Below are 23,010 nucleotides of genomic sequence, written 5' to 3'. Positions count from 1 at the left end.
GAATTGTCCTTCCCTTGTTCTTTGCAATTTTTGTTGATGCTTTGTGTCCCACTGCTGAAGCCTGTCAGTTGTGTCAGTCTGTGCTGCTGAGAGCAGTGTTTAGGACTCCCTGCTCTTTCAACATTGCCTTCATTTGACTTCACTCTCCTAAATGCAAGGCCAGGCATAGGCTTGTGCTTATTCTGGAGCTGGGGTGCCCTGTGCTTCCCCAGCTGTGCCAGCTGTGTCTCTGTGCTGATGTGGAACCCTCACAGCAGAAGAGCCCTGGCTGAGATTTAACTGAGGCCTCACTTAGGCCATGAAAGTCAAGCTCAAAGCTTAACTATGATGGAGCAGGCAGGCAGGACAACAGGAGTGGCACTTCCATGGTCCTCATGCATGAGTTTGTCCTTTTTAATGAGTTTTCATTCCCTTGTTCAGGATTTTCTCTGAGAAGCTGCTAGCTTGGAGTCAATGCTGCAGAGTGACAATAATGCAGCAGAAAATGGAGATTAAAAGCTTTTCTGTCATATCCCTGGTGGGGGTGAATGCTGAGTGTGCTTCTTAGGAGGAGACCCTGGAGAGGGGTATGTGGCTTGTGGTGAAAAATTCTCACAGTACATGATTACAAAAGGAGAGAGAGCTTCTTAATCCTTTTATCTTGGGTTTTTTTTTTCTTTCCCTTTTTATTGACTAGAAAGAAACAAACTGGTAGAACACTTCACAAAATCCCCCAATCTTCTGTGCCTAAGTACTGCTCTCTGTGGACTGGTTGCTTTGTGTTGGTGCGCTATCCAACAAACTCGCTTTATTTTTTTCTTCACAGTCACTTTCCCTCCACGCCAGTATTTCCCAAATGTCACTTTCCCCCTCCTAGCTCACGTTTTCTCCATTAGCTTTGAATTGTTGCAGACTTTGGGACTTACATGCCCAATAATTGTTGTTATTAGCAAAGATTCCCTCCCCTAAGAAGAGTCTCCTCGCAAGTTAGTTAATGATGGTTTTATTAGCATATATTTTGGTTCATGGTGCCTTAAGTAGCTTTTAATTACAATGTTTTGTTTGAATACCTTGGGTGACTGCCAGCTTTCCATTTTGCCAGCTGAGGAATATTGTAGCAAACAGGGAGTCTGAGGGCTGTGTTTCTAGGGCAGGAAAATTTATCTCTGTCCTTTTAAAATTTACTGTGTTGAACTCTGGGACTTTCAATTTTGTTTAATAGAAGAGGCCTCCATTCCTTGAGCCCAGTTTAAAGCTCGATAGCAATTATCCTGAGTTGTGAGCTTTTTCTTCTTTTGTTTTTTAACCTTCTCCATTTTCAGGAAAAGACTGACTGATGACATGTCCACAGCTCTTTATAGCTGCCTCTTTTCTGAGTGGCAGTAGTTGTCCTGGTGGTTCAGAGACAGTGGCACAACACCATCTATCAATGACTTGAATTATTTCTGCAGGCAAAACACAGCCTGAATTTTGCTCTGTGGTGTCATAAATGTGGCTTTGATGATGTCCCACAGCTCAGTCAGAGTTGGGGTGGTTCATTGTGTGTGGTGTGAGGACCTCTTGCATGCTGCAAATGTTGACAGGTGATTTGGCAGTGTCTGAGAACACAAGTGGCATTAGAGCTAGCAAGCCAATATGTTATTTGTACTATTTTCAGAGTGAGCATAAAGCACAGTAAATAATTTAAGGGATGCATTTAAATGTGTTTTTCCTTAAGCTTCAGCAAATTTGCAGCACTTGTAGCTTGATGGTGAGTCATGGTTTTGGTGTAGTGTCTTTTGCATCCTTTGTTTAATGACTGTAAACTTCAGAAAGGCTAAGCACAGGTCACTTCTGTGATGTTGCAAAGGTTTGTTTTCTGCCTATTTAAAATACCTTTAAAAGGTTAGCCTAAAATGTTGAGATTTTTCCTTCTTCTGTTGAAGAATTCTTAGACATTGGAAAAAAAAATGCTTGCTTTTATATATTTATAGATATAATTTATAGATATATATTTAATCTTCAATTTAACTAGTAAAAATACCTGTAGATCAGAGACAGATCTTTCCTGATTTACTCAGCTTGCAAATCCTGAGAACTGGAATTTCAGCCTTCAGTCATGTAAAGAAAACTACTCAAGGTTTTAAAATGCTAAATGGTATCTGAAAGTGGCTTTCATGCATAACATTTTTCCCATTTGCTCTTTGCCAGCTGAGAATGTCAGGAATTTTGTATCCCTCCCTGTTCGAGGAGCTTGTGTGTCAGGATAATCTGTTTAATGCTTTTGGGTTTTGCCTTTGCTTCTCTCTGCACCACCACAATTTTCTGTTTGTTGGCAGCCACTGCCTCGAAGGTGGCAGGAGTGGGGAGTGTAACTGCCCAGACTTGGGCAAGTGTCCTTCAGGTGGCTTTTGGGACAGGACTGAAGGGGTTTTGTGGGAGTGGCCTGGCAGGAAGGGTCAAGGACAGGGGAAACAGGACACCCAAAATCACCTGCAGAGGTGTGGGAATGACCTGCTGGGCAAAGGGACCCGATGTATGTTTGAGGTAAGAGTCCAGAAAGTGTGAGTGGGTGTAATAGGAAGGGGAAGGAAGTTGCAGGACTGTGACGCTGCCTGCATGTGTCAGCGAGCAGCTGAGCCAGAGGCTGTGTCTGTCCTTGCCATTAGTGGCACCCAGATAAAGAGTAAGAGTAAGGATCTCTGACTTTGAGAGGAACCAAGTGGTTTTGTCTTTGGCCACTCAGATGCAACATATGTTGTCAGAGAGCAGCTTCATAGGAAAGGGAGTGAAATTTAGTCAAATGATCACAGCTGTCAGGAAGCAAATCTTGTGCTGCTGTGCACCTGCAGGTGCTTGAGAAGGCTCTGAATTCAGAGTGTGCAACACTTGCTGAGCACTGGTGATTCTGCTCAGTCTGTGCACCCTTATCCTCTCCAGCTGTGCTTATGGGCAGAATTATCATCCTTTTGCAGTAAGAGCAGGTAATGTTCTTTACAGTCTAGAACAGTAAAAGCAACCAAGTGCAGGAGTTAGGTGGTGGTTGTAGTTGTTGGTTTTGCTTTTGTTTTTTTGCCTCTTGACTGTGGAGTTGGGAAGAGGCAGCCCTGCTGTGGCTGTATGCCAGTCTTGGGATATAGCACCACAGGATGGTGCAGAGAGCTGTTGACATGAATTAATGTTCCCTGGTGTGCCTGGCAGATTGAATGAATACCAACTGTCTTCAGCAGCATTTGTCAGCCTGTATATAAACAAGCAGGAGTGGTAGTTTTTATTTCTGTGTTCATTTGGCCTCTGTTTTGCTTTCTAAATCAGCATTATATTAGACAGGGTTAAGAGACCTCCACTACCACAGCTCAGGTGTGATTTACGCTGTTTTCCCTTGATTTTGGTTTTCTGCTCCAAGTAGGATGTGATAATTTTCCTTCTTCCCCATTCCTTACTTTTAGTAAAGAGGAAACATGGAGGAAACCTGTGACCAAATACACCCCTCTGTGATGAGATGCACAGGAAGCAGAAAGCAAAATACGACACTGCTTTTAAATAGGTGGTAAATTCCTTAATGGCTGCTTGGTTCCATCTTTTTGTCCTTTGCAAGGGCAAAGCTTCTGTTGACTTCATTGAGATGGCCAGATGAGGGGTTGCAGAATCCCAAAATACTCCTGGAATCAATGAGAGAAACTCTGGTTATGCTCAGCTTGCATTTGCACCATGTAAGACTGAATTTGCTCCCTGTACTATGGGGCTCTAAAGGGTTGAGCAGCTTCTAGTTGGACCCTTGGGTTCTGCTTTCAGAGGAAATTTCATAATGCACATGTGGCCTCACTTCTTTGCTTAGTGTCAGAGACGATGAACCACAAGGGCAAAGTGGAAGTGTTGGTAAGGAGTGCAAGGAAGAAGGTGCTCTGAGCCCAGTCAGAATTGCTCCAGGATTCAGGTGACTGTAGGTATGGAGCACACTGTTTATCTCCCAGGAGGAGAGTCCTGGAAGTCTGCATGAAGTAATTGATTCTGGGTTTTGGCATGTTTTTGGAAAAATAAGTTTCTTATTTATATTTTGAGAACAGAAGCCTGGCTGTTGGATTGGGAAATGCACCCCTGCAACTTGAGCATGGCACTGTGTGGATTAGCATCCTCAGCCTCACCAGTTGTTATCAGCCTTTCCAAAAGCAAAATGGGACTAATGAGTGATGCAGTTGGTCAAACAGGCAAACTTTTATTGGTGGACACAAAATGAGAGGCATGAAACTTCTTAATTCCCTCAGTAGGTGACCTGCTAAGGGTAATTTACTCATTATGCAGAGATGGGAGGTTTTCCCAGTGCTTAGAAGGTGGAAAGCAGTTGAGATGAAGTTTGGTAGTGTAAGTACCAAGATTCTGTATTTTTTTGCTCCTAACAAAAATATATGCTGTAAAGTTGTAGGTGAGTTTTTAAATTTTGGGGTTCTTTTGGGAAACAGAGGAGAAAAGCCACCTCTGAATGTATTCACCAGTTGAAGGATGATCATGTGAGTATGATGCAGCCATGAGAAAAGTGTTAGGGGATGTGCAGTTAAGGTTATTCGTTCAATGTCTATAATGCTGCATAGAAACCTGGTCACCAGCAGTCAGGAAAGATGAGCTGAAGCTGGACCAGGCACAAGGAAAGGTGATTAGACCCTGACTTCTCCCTTTTACTTCAGAGTGTAAGAGCCTGGTATAGCAGACTGGCAAAGTTAAATCTGCAAGTTTGTCACTCACTTATTAATATTTCAGCTAAAGGCAATCAGTGATCCCCTAATTTTACTAAGTCAAGGTGCAAGCAAATTACAAGTAATTTAGTAATTAGGAATTCAAAATGTTATTAATTGTCAAAGTAATATGATCCCTGTAGCAGTATAATGAAAAAAGAAAACTAATTATTTTAGGCAGAACATTGATCAGCTTTTGAAATGGGCTCGGAGTGTGATTATTTGTGATGGTGGGAGCTGATGGAAATCTCTTTCTGGTCTTTGTTTTCCTGTTAGGCCAAGGGGATGTGAGCTGCTGCAGCCTGCAGGAAGGGGTGACATCTGCCAGTGCTGCCCTTGGCTGCAGGTTATGGAGGGGCTGGCTCCCTGGAAAGCTGGGGCTGTAACCTGAGTGTTTGTGTGGAGTGGCTGCCTGAGCATTTTTATGTGGCCCTTCTCAAGCTGTATTGTTCTTATGCCAAATCTCAAACTGTTTCTGTTTATCCTAATTTTCTTGGGAATTACTGGTTACAGGAATACTGAACTATAAAATCAAGGTTATAGACATTGTCATTTATGATACAGAAGGTAGTCCCATGAGATATAATTTTGTGAGCTGTTTTTTTGTGTGTCACTTGTTTTGGGCATCTGTCCCACATTTGGTCCTTGGCAGGTGAAAAATGTGCAGATTAGTATTTTGTATCCCTTTAATTAATTTGGTCTGACTCTCTTTTTCCAATTAATTAGGCCAGAAAAATGTTCAAGAGGACTTTGCTTTTGGGCACTGGTTTAAAAGAGAAGTCAAACATCATTATTTGCACGATATTGGAAAATTCATGTTCATGAAGCCTATTTGTTGAGAGTCTATCATTAGATCATGAAATTCATGCAGTTACAATTTTTCAGCCCCTTTTGATTCATTCAGTGTTGCAAAGAGGCTTCTTCTGTTTTCTTGTAGAGAACAGTGATTTCTTGTGACTGGGACATAGTGTATTGTTATGCTTGTTTATTAACCCGTATAAGAGAATGACAAAGGGCATTTTTTGTTGTTGTTTGCTTGTTTGTTTTAATTTTTTTTTTCTTTTTTTCTTTCTGGCCCTAATACTGCAAATATTCTTCAGTGAAACAGTTATAAAGGGAAGTGTTCTTGTCAGCTGGTCAGAAGAAAAGGGAGAGAAATTCCCAAGATGTTGTACAGGTTCTCAGTGTGCTTTCAGGGCCAGTCTTGAAGGAATTTGGAGTATGTGAGTTTAACTGCATGGCTCCTGTGAAATGTGATTACTGTTATCTGAGAGCTCTTTGTAAATTCATGACTACTGTGTAATCTAGATTAAAATGTAATCTAGATAAAGACCAAATCAGCATGTGTGTAGGGTTTGAATGTTTTTTTTCCTGGAGTTTACAGACTGGGAGGAGTGTGCCTACACCATGAAAGGTCAGACTCCCCTCCACAGTTAGGGTTCCTGACTTCCAGATTCCTTCAACATAACACTTATGTTGAGGAGATGGTCTTGGCTTGATGATGGTAGGAGATAACTTCTAGTTGCAGGCATTCAGTGAGCCAACCAGGCAAGATGCCCTCCTAGACTCCTTTGTGATTGGGAAGGACTTGGGGAATGTGATAGTCGGTGGCATGCCTTGGCCACAGTGATCATGAAACAAGTAATGAATTCAATGTTTTCTTGAGACCTCCTGTGCTGTTAACATACTTGAAAAAGCCCTTCTTGTTATCTGAAGTGATGCCTCAAGCTTGTCAGCGTTTAAGAATCATTTGGACAATGCCCTTAACAAGATGATTTAATTTTTAGCCAGCCCTGAATTGATCAGGCACTTGGTTTACATGATTGTTGTAAGTCCATTCCAACTGAAATGCTCTGTTCTGTTCTAACATACTGAAAATTTCTGTCATGATTTAGAAGCTTAAAAATTCTGGGAGGCATTTATTGCATTAAGCATGCAAGTAATAAAGCTGCATACTAAAACCCCGGAAAGCACACATCTACCCAACTCCCTCAGGATCTTGGCTGATCCCATTTCTTCAGACCACGCTTCTCGACTGATTCCTCTTTCTTTTCTCATCCTCTTTCCTGCTGTTTTCTCTTATTAATGAGCTCTCCCACCTGCCTCGCTCCCCAAAACACTTGAGCACTTGACCATCTGTCACTGCTGCTGTGCATCCACACTGTTACAAAAGGAAGCGCCGACCTTGAGCTGGTGTGCGTGGTCTGTGATAAATAGCTTACAACCTGGCAAGGGAACCAGCACCGCAAATAAATTGCCTGATATGTTGCACGTGAAACAGCAAGAAATGTGGAGGCTGCTGGAAGTCTAAATGCTCAGTCAGTAGGTACGGATCTGGGAAAAGGATGTGTCCAGTAAATATGCAGAGGTTTGCAGTGTAACACGTGGATCTGTGCGTGTTTGCTGGGCAGTGAGGTTCAGACCCTACCCTAATAATATATTTGATTTAGGTGCTGACCTCAGTTATTAGCTGCAGCTTAATATGCAGCTTTTGCAGATAGCTTCCCCCCCACAAAATTATAAAATGGCTGTGTGAGCATACTGAGACTGAATGCATTTTCCCAGAAAGATTATTTTTGGTTTGTTTGAGACTAAGCTTAGTTGAATCAGCAGAAAGACTTTTTTTTTTACTTCCTTACTCTAATTGTAATTGTAAGCTGAAATTCTAAATCAGCTGCTTAGTCATTGGTAAATTATGAAAATTATGCCGTTCTTCAGTTGTTCTAACAAACATGTTTATTTCTTGGTTTTTTTTCCTCAAAGAATGTTTTCCTTGAAACAAAAAGCTGAAGAGCAACTGCAAGAATCCATGTTTTTTGAAATATCATAATATAGGATAGGTAAACAAGACAGGTGTTCAGATTTTTCTGACAAGTTAGTTTTATACAACTCATTTGCAATGTTTTACAAAATTCAAACCCAAGCTGAATCCAGTCTTAGATCTACAAAGCAAGACTGTGGTTTGCCAGGGGAAGGGTTCCCTATGCCATCAGATTGGGCTTCCAAGTGCAGTTGATCTTCCTGTCAAAACTTGTCCTGATGCATTGAATCAGTGAGGGCTGGTTGTGTAAATTCAGTGGGATGAAGAACAGCACGAGATAAAGGAGGTCTGGCTTCTTTGTGTTTAAGGAAAATGAGAGATGGGTGACCAGTGATAAGGTCTGTTCTCTGTGGGATGAAGGAAAGAGGGTGGTCCTGCCATGGCAAGTCTTTGAGACCTGGCAAAGCATGTGATAGTTCTGATTTATTAATGATACTTTCTCCTGGGGTTTTATGTTTTAACAGTTTCATTCCTTGGCTCCAATGTACTACCGAGGTTCAGCAGCAGCTGTGATAGTGTATGATATCACCAAACAGGTGAGACCTTTGGGATGCTTTTTCCCTTTGTTAACTCCTCTGTTTGGGCCTGAGTTTGAGTTAAACCCCACAACTGCAAAATTTAATTTGTCTGGCGTGTATATACTTGGGTAGTTTTGTAGATCTGGGTAGAGATGTCCAACTGCCTTAAAACATTAAATAAAAAGTCCTGCTTCTGTGTTGTTTCAACTTCATGTAGACAAAAGGTTTGAGACTGCATTTTGTCAATGCTTTTTTGGTTTCCTCTGACTAAGACAGGATTCATATCCTGCACTACTCCCTACCACCACCACCTACGTTCTCTGTGTGGAATTGAATTTTTACAACAAAAAGCAGCTGTTAGCTTTACCAGCTGAATAGAAATTAAGTTGTTTGCATATTACTGAATTTAAAACTAATTATTTTTATCTAAGCATATAATTTCATGTCTGTATTGCAAGCATCATGTCTTAATTTTCAAACTGGTAATGAAATCATAAGTCTCTGACCTTTTGTCTCAACATTATTCATTTGGAATGAAAATTTTATTTTTAGATCCTTAACTTCTCTGGCTCATTTCTCAGGCAGAGGAGGCTAGGAGAACTCAGATGAATGCCTCTTTCACTACTTATGGAAGAAACCCCTGCTGATATAGCAGACTTAGTGGAAGTGCTAATGGATGGATGGCCAGGAGAGTTCGCTGGCATTTTATTCCTTTCTTGCCAATTGACTTATTTACTACAAGGCTGGGAGGGCTGGTTTGGTTCCCCAGTGCATTAGTGCAATGATCTGTCGCTGACAGTGGTGGTCACTGTTGTGCAGCAGTGCTGTTCTCCACTGCTAATTTGCCAGGAGAAGGTGAGGAAGAGTGAATCGTGCTGGATTGATACTTTGGATTTAAATATCTTACAGTTGATCTTGTAATATATTGTAAGAATAAAATTTTGCCAGCCTTTCTCCAAGCTTATGTGGAACAGTTCTCAGAATAAAGAGGGGGAAATAGGAGAGGAAGGTCAGTGTGTACTTCACTTTCTGATGCTTAATATTCAGTGTTAATCATTAAAGCAGAATGGATTTTTTCCCCAAGTGACTGATATGGCTCAACCTTCGGTGATACTGATACAGCCATTGCTGATTTAGAGGAAACTCTTATGTGCATTTCTGAAGGGGAAAAAATTATTTATCATCTGTTTGGGAGCTCACTTTGTCAGTAAGAATTTCAAATGTGCATTATAATTAGAATCTCCAGAAATAAGTGTTACTTAAAGCTACTACTTCACTGGTGTAAGGAAGTAGAAAAATTACTATTAAAAGTTTGGTAGCATCAGATAGAGTTTGATTTTCATGCTTGGAGGGGAAAAAAGCCAAGTGAATTGTCACCTCTCTCTTCAGTTTTATAAGAGTAAATTGAGGTTTACCAGATCACAGATTAGGAAATGCAGGGAAGTGGGCATCTCTGTGGAAGCTCCACTGGATATTACCAAAAATGTGACAGTGATTGAGATGGTAAGCCACTGGACAGAAGTGAAATTAGACAAATGAAGCTCACATTAGGTGAAGGAAATGAGCTATTAGACGAGCTGGAGTAGTTTCTTCATCACTGGAAGTTTAATATTTGGTGCTGCGTTGGAGCAGGGAGGAGGGGAAGTGGAAAAGAGGGAAGCATCCAAGTTCAAGAATTAATTTGAAGAAGCCTTATGGTCTAAAGCTTGAAAAGCAAATTGCAGAGATAGATAAGTGATCTTCCAGTCTTGTGATCTATATAATCATTATTGCATTAATACTGTCAAAGCTGTGCTCCTCTACTTTAAAAAATAGGCAAATACATTGGCAGAGAGTGTGCTGGTAGCTTATTTTGTTATTTCTCTGATGCAGGATTCATTTCATACTTTGAAAAAATGGGTGAAAGAACTAAAAGAACATGGTCCTGAAAACATTGTAATGGCCATCGCTGGAAACAAATGTGATCTGTCTGATATCAGGTAATACTCTCTGATGTTGTTTTCATTGCAGTAACTATATTGTTTTTTCCCTGCAGGTAACAATTTTGCTTCCTTGTTATAATAGTATATAATTTTGGCCTCCTGTACTAGAATCAGTGATTCTGGCAATGCACAACCTCAACAACAGCAACAGCGCAACGTCAATTATGGTTTTTTTAACCTCTCTTTTACTGCCCTTCCTCTTTATTTGTGCAATCTCTACATCCTTTATCTGCTGAATCATTGGGAATGGAAAAGGGTTCTCTTTTTTGTTTCTCCCTTCTCTTCTATTAAAAAGTGCAGAATGCAGTAAGTGATGAGCAAAACCAGCAATATAAAGCTATGAGGGTGGGCAAGAGGTAAAATATTAATCGCAGAGCTTTGAGAACTTGTGATTTGCAAGAACTGAAACTTTTTCATAATAATGAATGTAGAAAGTGTATTTTTGGGATCTTTTGGAGCATATCCTCAAGTAAAACTTTTGTCCCCTGTGTGAAGCAAAGAGCCTCCTAGATAAAAGAGGGAAGGGTTGAACCCATATCCCCTGCAGAAGAGCTGAGATGATGCTCTTTGGAGTGAGAGGGAAGCTAGAATCGCTCTTCTGCTTGTTAGCTGTATTTTGGATTTGCATTTATCCTTTCAGGAAATGGAAGCACATTCTGCTGTACAGTAGTGATTCTGTTTGTCAGCCCATGACTATTATTTCATGCTTCATCTATGAGTACAAACTCAATGATCATATTTGATGCTTTCCCCTTATGACCTCATAGGCTCTCATGGCTGTTCAAATACATCCCCATGTGTTTGGTTATCATTACTTTGGCCCAGATTCACCAGAGCTCTGGAGCATGTGTGTAACTTCAAGTAAGTGCTGCAGTGCTTTTATTGAATCAAGGCCTACACGAGAGTTTGACCTGTGTGGGTTTTGTTTTGTTCTCCCCTCTGCCACTGTCAGCCATGAACCAACACAAAGTTGCAACTCACTGCTTTCTGTAAGAAATGAACAAGCCCTAATTCTGGCAAACTTCTGGTTTCTGTTCGGCTAAGGATCAGGGACACAGATGTATTGGCATCTCCTACGTGATGTTGTGATATGCTGGTCAATGTGGTGAAACTGAGTCCTACAAGACAAAAATTTCCAGATACAAAGGAGAAAAAAAGAGGAAAGGATGGTTAGAAAAATAAAACCAAAAGCCAGTTAGCACAAATCAGAGGTTTTGGTTGCCCTGAGAGTCACTTTCAAATTTAAGTGTTCCCAGCAATTCAGTTGCCAGATTAACTCAAGGGTAGTAAGTTTGGAGATGGTGACAAATGGCAACAATTTTAAATGAGTCCATAACCAGCCCTTTTCCTGCTTGCTCTTGCACCAATTGAAGACTTAAAAGAAATCCTGTATCTCAGAAATGTGAAAGTACTGGTCTTCCTCAGAGAGCAACTGTGATATGTGATCTTCTCACCATATTATTATCAACCACTACCTGTAGTTTACTGATTGCTGATCATCCACTTCTTGCTCCTGTTCAGCTGGTATAACTCTTCTTTGCACAAATTGTTTTGCTGTGTGAATGGTCCTTGTTGTACTCTATGAGCTAATGTCTCTTAATCTTTTTGGTTTTTTGGGAGAGGACATTTTTTCTCCTCATAATTATGAATAGTTTTGGTAATATTTTTTTTGTGCAGTTGTTCTTTCTGCATCTGCCAATCTTTTTTCTTGTTGAAGTTATCCAGTGATGTCCAGCTAAAGTTATTTTGGTGAAAAAATAGAGAGTAGACTATCTCATATGTGACATATTTTCACAGTTCTTTCAGAAATCTGATTGTTTATGCAATGCATGCAGCTGTTTGCATTCTCTGTCTGCTTTATGTCTTCAGATTTACTTCAGTAAAAATGGTTTTAGGTGAAACATGTCACCAATTTATCAGATTGTTTCCAATGAGTAGAAAATACGCGTGCCTTTAGGCACAGAGAATTTACAACTAAGATAATGTGAGCACACAGGAGCAAGCTGCTGTTTGTATGCATTTTTGGCATCTCTGCTTGGTTTTGTAGAGCTTTTGGCAGATGTTTTGCTCGATATCAGAGACAGCTGCTTTTAAGACCAATATGAATAGATGAAAAAGAGGTCAAGCTGACCCGGTTCAAGTTGGTTTGATTCTGCCATCTCTGAGTGTAAGAGATAATGTAAGGAGGAATTAATGTATTTCTCATAATCATTGACCAGGCTACCCTCCCTGTTTAGCATCTAAAATTTGGTTTTGAGCTGGCAAGTTGTCCTTGGGACCCTTAGGGATCACACTGCTTTTCCTCAATGTTGTTAATAAGCTATCAGCAGTTCTTGGTGCTCTGTTGAAGTAAATTTCTTCTCCACTTTGAAGGAATTTCTACAGATAGGCAAGCAATTTTATCAACTATAAATCTTCATCTTTGTTGTAGTACCGTCAACTCTTAGAACTGCTGAATGTTCAGCATACTTCTAAGTAATAGGAATAAGGCTTTCTTCTGACAGGGCATTAAAAAGTACTTTAAAAGACGGGAGCTGAAACTTCAATGCTAAAATGTTGTAAGTGTCCTTAGTACTTTTTTGAGCATTACAGAATTCAATAGTTGTAACAGCAACTAAGAAGTGTTCACTTCCCTAAAATGTGATTCACCTCTTTAACAAATTGTGTTCTCTGGAAATCAGTCAAATTTCTCTGGAAATCCTTGTTTAAGAGAATTCAGCAGAATTTCATGCTCAGATCTTCATTCAATGCATCCATAATATTTCCTTATTCAGTAACTTATCTGGACTTCTTTAAATCCTTTGACGTGGTCCTTTACATCATCCTTCTCTCTAAACTGGAAAGAGATGGATTTGATGGGTGGCCTGTTTGATGGATGAGGAGTTGGCTACACTGTGGTATCCAGAGGATGATGGTCAATGGCTCAGAGTCCTGCTGGACACCACTGATGTCCCTTGGGGATCCATAATGAGGGCAGTGTTATTTAATACCTTCAGTAATGAAATAAATAGGGCAGGAGATTTTTCTCCTTCTAAATACATTTATTTAAAATCAGCTCGGGTGGGAAGGACTGATGGGTCACGCTCATGCCGCCACTGCTTCCAGGAGCGGCATGGAAGAGGAGGAAAAGTGCAGCTTGGTCTGCTGGTCTGCAGGCAGAGCTGGGGCTTCCATCCTCCCCAGAGCACCAGGAGATTCCTGCTTCTTTGGTTTGACATTCGCGGTCCTCTTTCTAGCCAACATCTTTTAGGTTAGGGTGAGGGGTAAAAAGGGTCTTAGCAGATACTGGATTCTGTTCCTCACGTCTAGACATCACTTCGATCCCTTAATTCCATGTTGGCTCGTTGTTTTTAGGGGTTTTTGCTAGGTTTGGTGAGGGGTTTCTTCATTTGCATGCCAACCCTGATGTCCCCTCCACTTCACCGTCCCGGGTGCCATCCTCCAGGAAGCAGCAGGGTGCCACTCGACAAAAAAAGGGAATTCCCAACTATCAACAACAGGTAGTTAACGAAAAACTATTAACAACAGGTGATTACAACAGCAAACAGTTAGAACTCCACCCTGGCAGCAACTGGCCCAACCTGTGAACTCTGCAACCTTTTAAAAAAATGGGCAACTTTTCTACTCATAGCAAGTAATGACACAGAAGGGTATGAGCGTGTCAGACACATCACCCAGCTGATGACACCAAGCTGAGTGACGTGTCTGACACGCTCACACTGGGAGGAAATTGTACGAGGAGTCTCTGGATTGGTGTATTGGAGCTGTGGGGTGAAGCAGTCGGTGCAGATTCTGCTGCTGCTCAAAAATCAGGAGTAGAGGTGGTTACAGATAGCAGTGCACAAGGGCAGATCCAGCTCTGCCACCTGGCTCACAGAGATACAAGGCCAGCATGGGGCTTGTTTAAAGCAGAGGTCTTTTTGAATGCTGTAAACTGCATTTGCCAGCTTTTGCCATATGAAGTACTGGTTACAAAATGAGAGTGTTTGGTCTGCTGGTGATTTTAAGATGGTGTCAGTTTGGTGAAATGGCAGTGAACTGGCATTCATAGATTGCTGTTGCTGATGTTCTCAAAGTCAGTGGTTTTCTTACTTCAGAATCTCTGATTTCCTTGCTGCTTGCAGACCAAGACACATGATACTCTTGTCGTTTTCATCCACAACTGTTGTACCCTATCATGTTCGAACATTTGGCATGTGGAGAGTGCTTTTCTTATCAAAGTCAAATATAAAACACAAACAAATGTGATTTTCTTTAAATTTTCTTCCTTTTCTCAAGGCATGGATTCAGCAGCAAGTTGCAGAAAACTGCAGACTGATCAATTTTGTTGAAATTTTGATGTATTTTAATAAGATTATCTAAATGTCATATGAAGAAAGACAGTACTGCTTTTATGGAGATGAAGAGCATATTAACGCTCAGGCTGTGTTTGAGGTTGTTTGGGGTTTTTTCTTAAATTTTTTTTTTTTTAATTTGGCTTCTTTTATTTATAAATGTTTTATTTTCTTTTCAGGGAGGTTCCTATGAAGGATGCCAAAGAATATGCAGAATCTATAGGTGCAATTGTTGTTGAAACCAGTGCAAAGAATGCTGTTAACATTGAAGAACTTTTTCAAGGAATAAGTAAGTATATGTTCTCTTTAATTAATTAATTTTGATTGTTTAGAAGTTTTCTGAAAATAGCTGTCTGTTTCAGGTCTATAAACTACTTTCCCAAGGACATCAATAAATCCTATGAAGCCTGTGGTATGGCAGCTATTTATGCAGATGTAAACTAAGAACAGCTTTGAATACACCAGAACAAAACATAGTAGATAGTAGATACAGAGTAAGCCTGTTCCTTCTAAATCTGTATATAAATCCTGGCCTGGGTCACATCTGCTGTTTCAGACCAAGCCTGCTGCAGAGGCAGTACTGTTGATCTTTTCATGTTGCTAAAAAACTTAAGTGTTGATAAATTCTCCTGGAGGGCATTGGTAAGTGGAAGGTAGTCATTGCAGTGGAATACATTAAAAAAAAACCCAAACAAAAACAGATACATTTCTCTCCAGGCCTTCTAAACATGATGAGGCTGGCACTTGTCATGAGGAGAAGAAAAACTGTCTTGTTCAGTTTGCCTTCCAGGGCTTCCAGTGCTGGTCACTGTTTGCAGGTGGGAAGGATTTTGTGGGTTGGAAGGGACCTCGTGAGAGCTTGAGTCCAACTTTCTGCCCAAGCAGACTTGGTAGTGAATTCAGACCAGATTGCTCAGGCCATTGTCTGGCTGGGCTCCAGAGCAGAGGTTCCAAAACCTCCTTGGGCAGTTGTTCAAATAGTCCCCACAGTGACATCCCCACACCAAGCCAGAGCCTATTCTCATTCAGTTCACTCCCTGTCCTGGGTGCACCTCACTGTTCAGTTTCTCAGCAGCCCTTCCCATGGGCACTGACAGGCAGCTTTGTGGCACACCAAAGCCATTGTGTCTCCAGGCTGAGCTGGCCCTTTTTCCTCAGCCTCTCCTCACAGAGCAAGCCCTCCAGCCCTCACTGTCTTGCAGCCCTTCTCTGAGTTTGTACCAGCTTGTCAACATTTGTCTTGTGTTGTGGGGCCCAAAACAAGTGTGACCCAGGTGGTGTTGGACCACATCTAGGAGGGGATAACTACTTTGCCTAATGTTCTGTCTTGGTTCCTATGGCTTGCTGCTGGCTGTCTCTGCTGCCACAGTATGCTGCTGGCTCATGCTCAGATTGCTTCCCTCAGGTCCTTTTTGGGCAGAGCTGCTTCTCAGGCAGCCAGTGCCCAACCTCTCTCATAGCCAGGGGCTCCTCCTTCCCACGAGTAGTGCTTGGCATTTGTCCTTTCTGAAGGAAAGGCTCCTTTTGACCCATATCTGCCTCCAGCCTAAGGCCCTATGGAGGGCGGCCCTGCCCTCAAGGCTACTGGGTGCACCTCAGAGTTGGGTGTCATCTGAGGGCTGATTTGGGTGCCTGTTTTTTCATCCTTCAGGCTCTGATAAAAGGTATTAAACAAGGTAACTGGCCTATGGGTAGACACATACCATTAACCACTGACCTTTGAGTCGGATGTTCCAGCCAGCTACTCACACAGCTAGCAGCCTGCCCATCTAGGCTGTAGCATCCCAACACTGACGTACAAGGATGCTGTAGGGAGAAGTATCAAAAGCCTTGCCAAAGTCAAGGTAAACAACATCCAGTCATGCTGCCATAGAGGGCAACCAGGATGGCTGGACATGGTTAACCCTTGGTAAGCCCATGCTGACTGGTCCTGGTCACCTTCTTCACCTTCTTGTGCTCAGAAGCAGCTTCTCAGAGGATTTGCTTTGGGTTTTCCCAGGAAGCAGAGTGAGGCTAACCAGCCTGTAGACCCCTGGCTTGTTATGTCCCTGTTTGAAGACAGATATGACATTTACTTTTCTCCACAACCTTTCAAAAACAGCAGGGATTATAAAGAACAATGTTGCTCCCTCAGGCTTGTATGGGTTAAGATTTCTTAAGAGATCCGTGGTCTGATCTTCTTCCACTACTGCTGTTTCCTCCTCTCCCTGAATCCTCTTCTGGGGTGCAGAGACCTAGGAGACAGCATGTCCAGACACTCAACCTTGTTTCCTTTCCTTGTTTCCCATTATTTTATTTTTTTGAATTTCACATATTTTTAATTAGCTGATATTGTCTAGCACGCTTCGCCTGTGATGGGGCCTGTGGAACTGTTTGCTCTGCTTACATGGGATGTATTTGAAATGGTCAATGAGAACCAGTATTCCTAGAATACACTACCATTCTTTTGCCTCCTTTTAAAAAAGAGGTGTGTGCCACACGGGTGTCTGGAGGAACTGGTTCTTCCCTGTTACAGTTTACTTGTTTGTCTGCATCTGATGGTTGTGGATGTTCTTGCAGAGGAACTCATTCTTGCCACATAATTAGATAATTAGTTTCCAGCTTTGATAGGCATTGCTGCAGCTGGCAATGTGCACTGTCCCTAATAATTAATATAATAGACGAGGAAAATCAGCTAAATTAAATTTAGTATGAACTAGATACCCAGGCAAGTGCACTTAATTCCACAGGCAATTACTTCTATATATAGAAATATTTGGTCTCAGTGGATCTACTTGTGACCTTATCAAGCACTCAGCAGAGAGAAAGGAGAGAGTTGGTAGAGTATGTTTATAGAAATATAGTGGAAACCAAGTGAAAAATGCTTGATTAGCAGTAGAATTAATTAGTATGATTGTGACTGGACAGAAAGTATTGATAAGTAACTTTCTCATGTTTTTCACCACTTCAGTCTTAGTGCAATTTCCAAAAAATTCTGTCTCTGCCCAAGTTGCATAGCAACATTTCTGCCTTTTCAGTGTATGAAATCCTCCTGTGGCAATGTCTCCAACTCTGCTGGCTAATTTTGTTTGTGTGATGCCCTAAAAGTCACTCTGCAGCTTTAGTTTTGCTTTCATGTTGCCTGAGAGCTCCTGCCCTTGTCCCTGTGTTGCTCATGAAGGGCATGGTGCAGCTCCCTAGCCTCTGACAAGGAAGCAGCAATTTCTGTTTACCTTGGACTTTGCAGGTAGACTGTATGTGTTATCTATTTTAAAGTCTAGATTTGAAAGGATGTTCCAACATGTGTGGAGAATTTCTCTATTTAATCCTCCTTGAAATTGATAGCCTAAGCAGACTTCATTTTATTTTAGCTAAAAAATTTACCTCCTTCTTGCCTATGGTTTTCATTTCCCAGGGGCATTTTAGCATAAAAATTTTTCCTTCCTGAGATGTCTAACAACTGTCCCTTTCCAGGGACATTGTTGTGAATGGAGTGAAATAGTATGATGGAAAAAATGTATACTCATAATGATAGGAAGAAGGCATAAAGAAAAAAGGGGAACTGGTATGTTTTGTTTACAGCCAGATAAATCTTGGAAAAATAACAGAGATTATAGAAAGATTGCTTCATTTCTAAAGTTATTATATTACACTGTGCTTAAAAGATTTTTTAAATAAGTTTCTCTCACAATTTTAGGATTTGGCTGCTTAGAGGGATATCTTCATAGCACAGTCTCAACACAAATCTTTCGTCCTTTATTTGTCTCAAGAAAATGCAACATGTGAAAGACTAAAATCAGTAAAAGTTTCTGATTTTTTTGAAGATGGGTCAAATTTGGCTGGAGAGGTACTCTGCAGTCGCTATACTTGGGCAAATAAGGATGAAGAGGCAGACTGAGCACAAGAATTGACAAGGTCATTGTTCTATGGGAGTTTGCACTGAGCTGGGTAACGCGTTGCAGCTCCTGGGTTCTGCTGTACCCATGGGATTTCAAATGATAAGCTACTGTACTTAGCCTGGGTTTGTTTAGCAGTTCCTGGCTGAAGGGTTGCTGTGATTGTGAAATATCACGTGACTGATTTATGTCTCTGTAAACATGAAATGAGTATTTTTAATACAGTTGTATATTCCTCACTGGAGGTAGATTTTTTCCCAATGTCTTTCTTTAAAGGTTTCTGACATAAAAAGGGCTTAACAGTTCAGTGTTTCTTTAATTTGTTCCAGTAGTTCTTTTTTAATAGCTGAGTTTCTATAGGAACAAATGTTATCAACTTTTTATTCCCAGCCTTAAAAGAATCATAGGCACAGTGGCTCCTTGTCGCCGGTTTTTTGGCAGCAGCAAAAATGCCAGGAATGTATTATACAATAGCAGTATAATAAAGTTGTGCCTGTGCAGGGGGTCATACCAGTTCTGTATTGCCCCTTCTTGTTTGTGGGACTTTAGCCCACTGACCTTTGCTTGTGCCTGGCTGGTTTTCAAAGACTAAACAAGCTTTCCAGTGTGTACTATCATTTAGTGGCAATCATACCCTTGCAATTCTCAGACACCTGTTCATTTACCAGCTCAAATAAGCCTTAGTTACCTTACTCAAATCTGGTACACGCCCAGCTGTTTCTCTGCAGCCTGTGTGTGTTGCCTGCTACCTCAGCGTGAAGGTGGCCCAGATATGAAGGAGCGGGTTACGTAAGAGCCGCCCTGGGTGCGCGGCTGAGCCGAGCCCGTGGCTCCCTGGTTAATGCCCCAGCAGCTCCGCAGGGGAGCGGGCCCTGGGACAAGCAGGCTGCTGAAGAATATCTAGCTAAGCAAAACATGAAATAAACTTGGGCTTAAACAAAACAAACATTATGGCCATGGGTTGTTTTCTTTGAAGTCTGGCAAATCATAGGACAATAGAATGGTTTGGGTTGGAAGGGACCTTAAAGATCATCTAGTTCAGCTCCCCCACCACAAACAAGGGTGCCACCTAGTAGATCAGATTGCTCCAGGCACCATCCAAGAAAAGTTTGAGATCAGTGTGCTACCAAGGGGGGCAAGATTAAATCATTTCAGCATCCTCTGTTGAGGGTGAGAAGGAAGTGGGAAGAGCATTATCAAAACACTCTGTGGAGACTGTGCAAAGAGGGTTAGCACGCTCACTCACACTGATGCTTATACTATGAGAAGGAGAGACAGGCTGATGTTTAAAATCCAGATAAGAACATTCTTCCTAGATGAGGCTTCCTAATTAGAGCAGTTTCTGTCTTGGGATTCAACCTTTCATGTGGTAAATGCTCAGTTATAAATGTATGAAGCTATTGATTTTCTGATGCCTTGCCAGCAGCTCATATATTGAATATTTAATGTAACCCAAATACTCGTTTCCTAGAAATACTGGGAGATTAAAAAAACCAAATCAAACTCGATCTCTAGAGTTTACAGTTTAACCAGCTGTATGCTGGACAAGCTAAAGAGGAAGGTATGAAATACCTGTGGAATGGGTAAGGAATACTTTCCAGCAGACACTCAGTGTTTACAGTGACTCAGATGGGCTTGGATAGGTGGAATTGCAGATAGACAGTCTTCAAGCTTCGTGAGTGAGGAGTGTGGTGGTTTTCATCCTTTTATCTACTGATTTGCAGATATTTGTGAAGTACTTTGAAGAGGTCTATGAAAGATATTTTAAGAAAAAAAAATACATTTAGGTTACAAAGAAATTTGACATATGCCAATTTTAAGGTAGTCCAAACTCATAACTGATTTTTTATACAGCATGTGAAAGGATGGAAGAACATTGTCCAAACTAATATTTGAGATTATATTCTTTACAGTTTATGTTCCCTGTGTTTCAGGATTAGTTCTCCTCTCGCTTTCAGACTTCAGTGAATGGAGCAAAACTTAATGACCTTTGGACAATTCCTAAAGTAAAGAAACTGACATAGCCTAAAGTTAATTACAGCAGGACCTAAGGTTGGATCTTAGTAATTAAGTAATTAGGAATACTGTTGTTTACTTTGATACATGCAAGATTTAAATATTTGTTTGGGTTTTTTTCTGGAGATTTTAATTAAATGAGCAAAACATAGTTGTATTGCTGCTTCCCCTAGCAAGAACTTGTGTCAGCAGTCTATGCTTTTGCTTTAGATCAAACCAAACCAAAGGCTTTATTTTCTTGCATGGAGATGCTGTTAGCTGTGCTATTAGGACTATTAAAATAATTGCCACTTAACTGTGTTTACTTATGCAGTCAGTTTTATTTATTGTGTTCCCTTGCATGAAAACTTACATGAGTAAACAGTCAATTGGGGAAATCTTAATATCAGTATAAGTATGGGGGGGGCAGGGGAAAGAACTAGAGACAGACTAGTGAGCCAAGCTTTATAATTCTTGTGAGAAACTTCTAAAATACCACTGAAATAGGTTTCAGAGCATGAAAGAATTGGGGGAGATATGAAGTGGGACTGTTTTAAGTCCTACAGGTACAGAAAACTGCTAAAACTGTTGGATCAGATGTGCCTGCTTTGTTCTGCCTTGTCTTCACAGGTGGCTGTTCTTTATTAATGAGGTTTGTAGGGGCTCATCTTGCTGGGATACAGCTGGCAATTTGAGGAGGTGGTTCTGGGCATTGTGTAGCTGTTGTACCCTGCTTGAAGTTAACCCTTTCTCAGGTGAGCCATTAGAAAAGCTCACCTGAGCTCTGACAGGTGTTAGGTTGCTTCTCTGGGGCAGAGTGAAATGTATTTCACCTTCCTCTAGCTCCCTAAAAATTACCTGGTACATGATTTTCAGGAAGATGGAGAGAAAGACAGAGAAAGCCACTGCACAGGACTCTGATTGCTGCTTCTCCTTAGAGTAATAGTTGTGTTAGATAGCAGGATTCTGCTTCTTGAATGGCCTGAAGTTGTGTCTGGGGAGGTTTATGTTGGATATTAGGAAAAGGTTCTTCACACAGGGAGTGCTTGGGCACTGGAACAGGCTCCCCAGAGAGGTGGTCAGAGCACCAGCCTGACAGAATTCAAGAAGCATTTGGCCAATGCTGTCAGGCACATGGTGTGACTCTTGGGGTATCCTGTGTAGGGCTAGGAGTTGGACTTGCTAATTCTTGTGGGTCCCTTCCAACTCAGCATATTCTGTGATTCTGCAAGTCCTTGGGACTTGACTTCATCATCTGAATGTGCCAGTTCAGGTTGATCACAACACATCTGTTTCCACAGTAAATGAGTCATCTGTTCAATGCATTGTTGTGTTTGTCCCTTTGTCATCATGGTAACTGTTGCAGGTTTTTTACTGAGCCTTATGCTCAGCTTTAGGGCTGATCCCAACCTTTCCTTTCATGCAGTCTTTTACAGGTCAATGATGAAACTATTTTCATGTTTAAAAACCCAAACAAGAGCAAAAAGCTCAGCTCCAAACCCGATTCTGAGCTAGTGAATGTCAAAGCTTCCAACTGGAGCATCACATTAAAAAAGGAGTAAAGTGAGCAGCTTTTATTACTTTCATGATGCCTCCTGCTTCCAGCTGCACTAGAGCACTCCCTGTGTGTGTTTCTTCAAGTTCTGCTCACTGAGCTGCTACCCAGTCCCTGCTTCTCTGGTCCACTTTTCATTTTTCTTCATTCCCATTTTGTTTACCTCTTGTTCCACCCTCCCATTTCCCAGTCTCTTTGCCTCTGGCACTCTTAGAACAGCAACACCCACAGTGCTGATTTATCTCTTAACAAACCTCAGATTCAGTAGCAGGAGTTGGAACTCTACCAGGTTTTGGCGAAGACTCTGACCTTCATCCTGGACTGCCTCAGCCCGACTCAAACATGCCAGAAAGGAGGAGATGCAATTGGTTTAATGCTTTTCATCTGTTAATCTGGATGATTCACTTCAGAACTGTGACAATTTCTGTAACCCTACATTTGAGCAGTCTCTTGTGACACTTCTTATTTTACACACCAGTGTTTACTGGAATGAGAGAATGGAGGACACCAAGACCTCTTCAGGAATGTGCAGAGGTGGATGGTTGCAAACAGTTTTGTTGCACAAAATCTGTGAAACGTGGTCTGAACCTTAGTGAAATAAAATTGAAATATATAATCTTATATTTAATAATAGTGCAAAATCAAATTTTAAATTGCAGTCAGCAACTTACTCTGTAGGAATATCAGCAATAGGAGCCATATGGAACTTTCATACCAGCTCAGTAATATTTTACCCCCAAGTTCCTTGTTTCACCAGTTCAGCTGGAGAATTCTTAGATAAATGTGCATGCATTCTCTGTGAATAACTATTTCTGGAATCCTAAAACACACTCCTGCTGATCTTTGGCAAGCTGGCAAGTTGTGTTCTGCTCTTCAAAACAGGGTGAAGACTATTTGTGGTCTAGTTTGTCATCTTAAGTTAAGCAAGAGATGAGAACAGGTTGTCCTGAGAGGGTGTGGATGCCCCTTCCCAGGAAGTGCTCAAGGCCAGGTGCCCTGAGCACTCTGATCTGGTGAGTGACATCCCTGCCTATGGCAGGGGGGTTAGAACCCCCCTGATCTTAAGGGCTCTTCCAACCCAAGCCATTCTATTATTCTAGGAGTTCAATCTCTGATGGTGCTTTTAAGCTGACTGTCTTTACCAAGCAGTCTTCAGTTTGAAGAGGAATTGCCTTAATGTTTTTATTTCTTCAGCATGAGAATTGCAGGGCTGGATGTCAGAGCACTGCTGCTTCTTTGTGA

The 23,010-nt window shown here is 41.4% G+C and overlaps 1 protein-coding gene across 2 annotated transcripts in view; it reads left to right on the top strand.

Annotated features, from left to right (window-relative positions):
• Nucleotides 1-23,010, top strand: part of RAB31 (RAB31, member RAS oncogene family) — a 62,123-nt gene that overhangs the window by 31,665 nt on the left and 7,448 nt on the right. For both annotated transcript variants that reach the window (XM_066561584.1, XM_066561591.1), the window contains exons 4-6: nt 7,974-8,045; nt 9,900-10,006; nt 14,523-14,632. In XM_066561584.1, coding sequence (XP_066417681.1) covers nt 7,974-8,045; nt 9,900-10,006; nt 14,523-14,632 — 289 coding nt within the window. The remainder of the gene's footprint in view (nt 1-7,973; nt 8,046-9,899; nt 10,007-14,522; nt 14,633-23,010) is intronic.

The sequence above is a fragment of the Molothrus aeneus genome, chromosome 1 (genome assembly GCF_037042795.1).
Source record: "Molothrus aeneus isolate 106 chromosome 1, BPBGC_Maene_1.0, whole genome shotgun sequence".
NCBI classification, from domain to species: domain Eukaryota; kingdom Metazoa; phylum Chordata; class Aves; order Passeriformes; family Icteridae; genus Molothrus; species Molothrus aeneus.
Note: the sequence above shows the minus strand (reverse complement) of the source record. Positions and strands in the feature narration are given on the sequence as shown.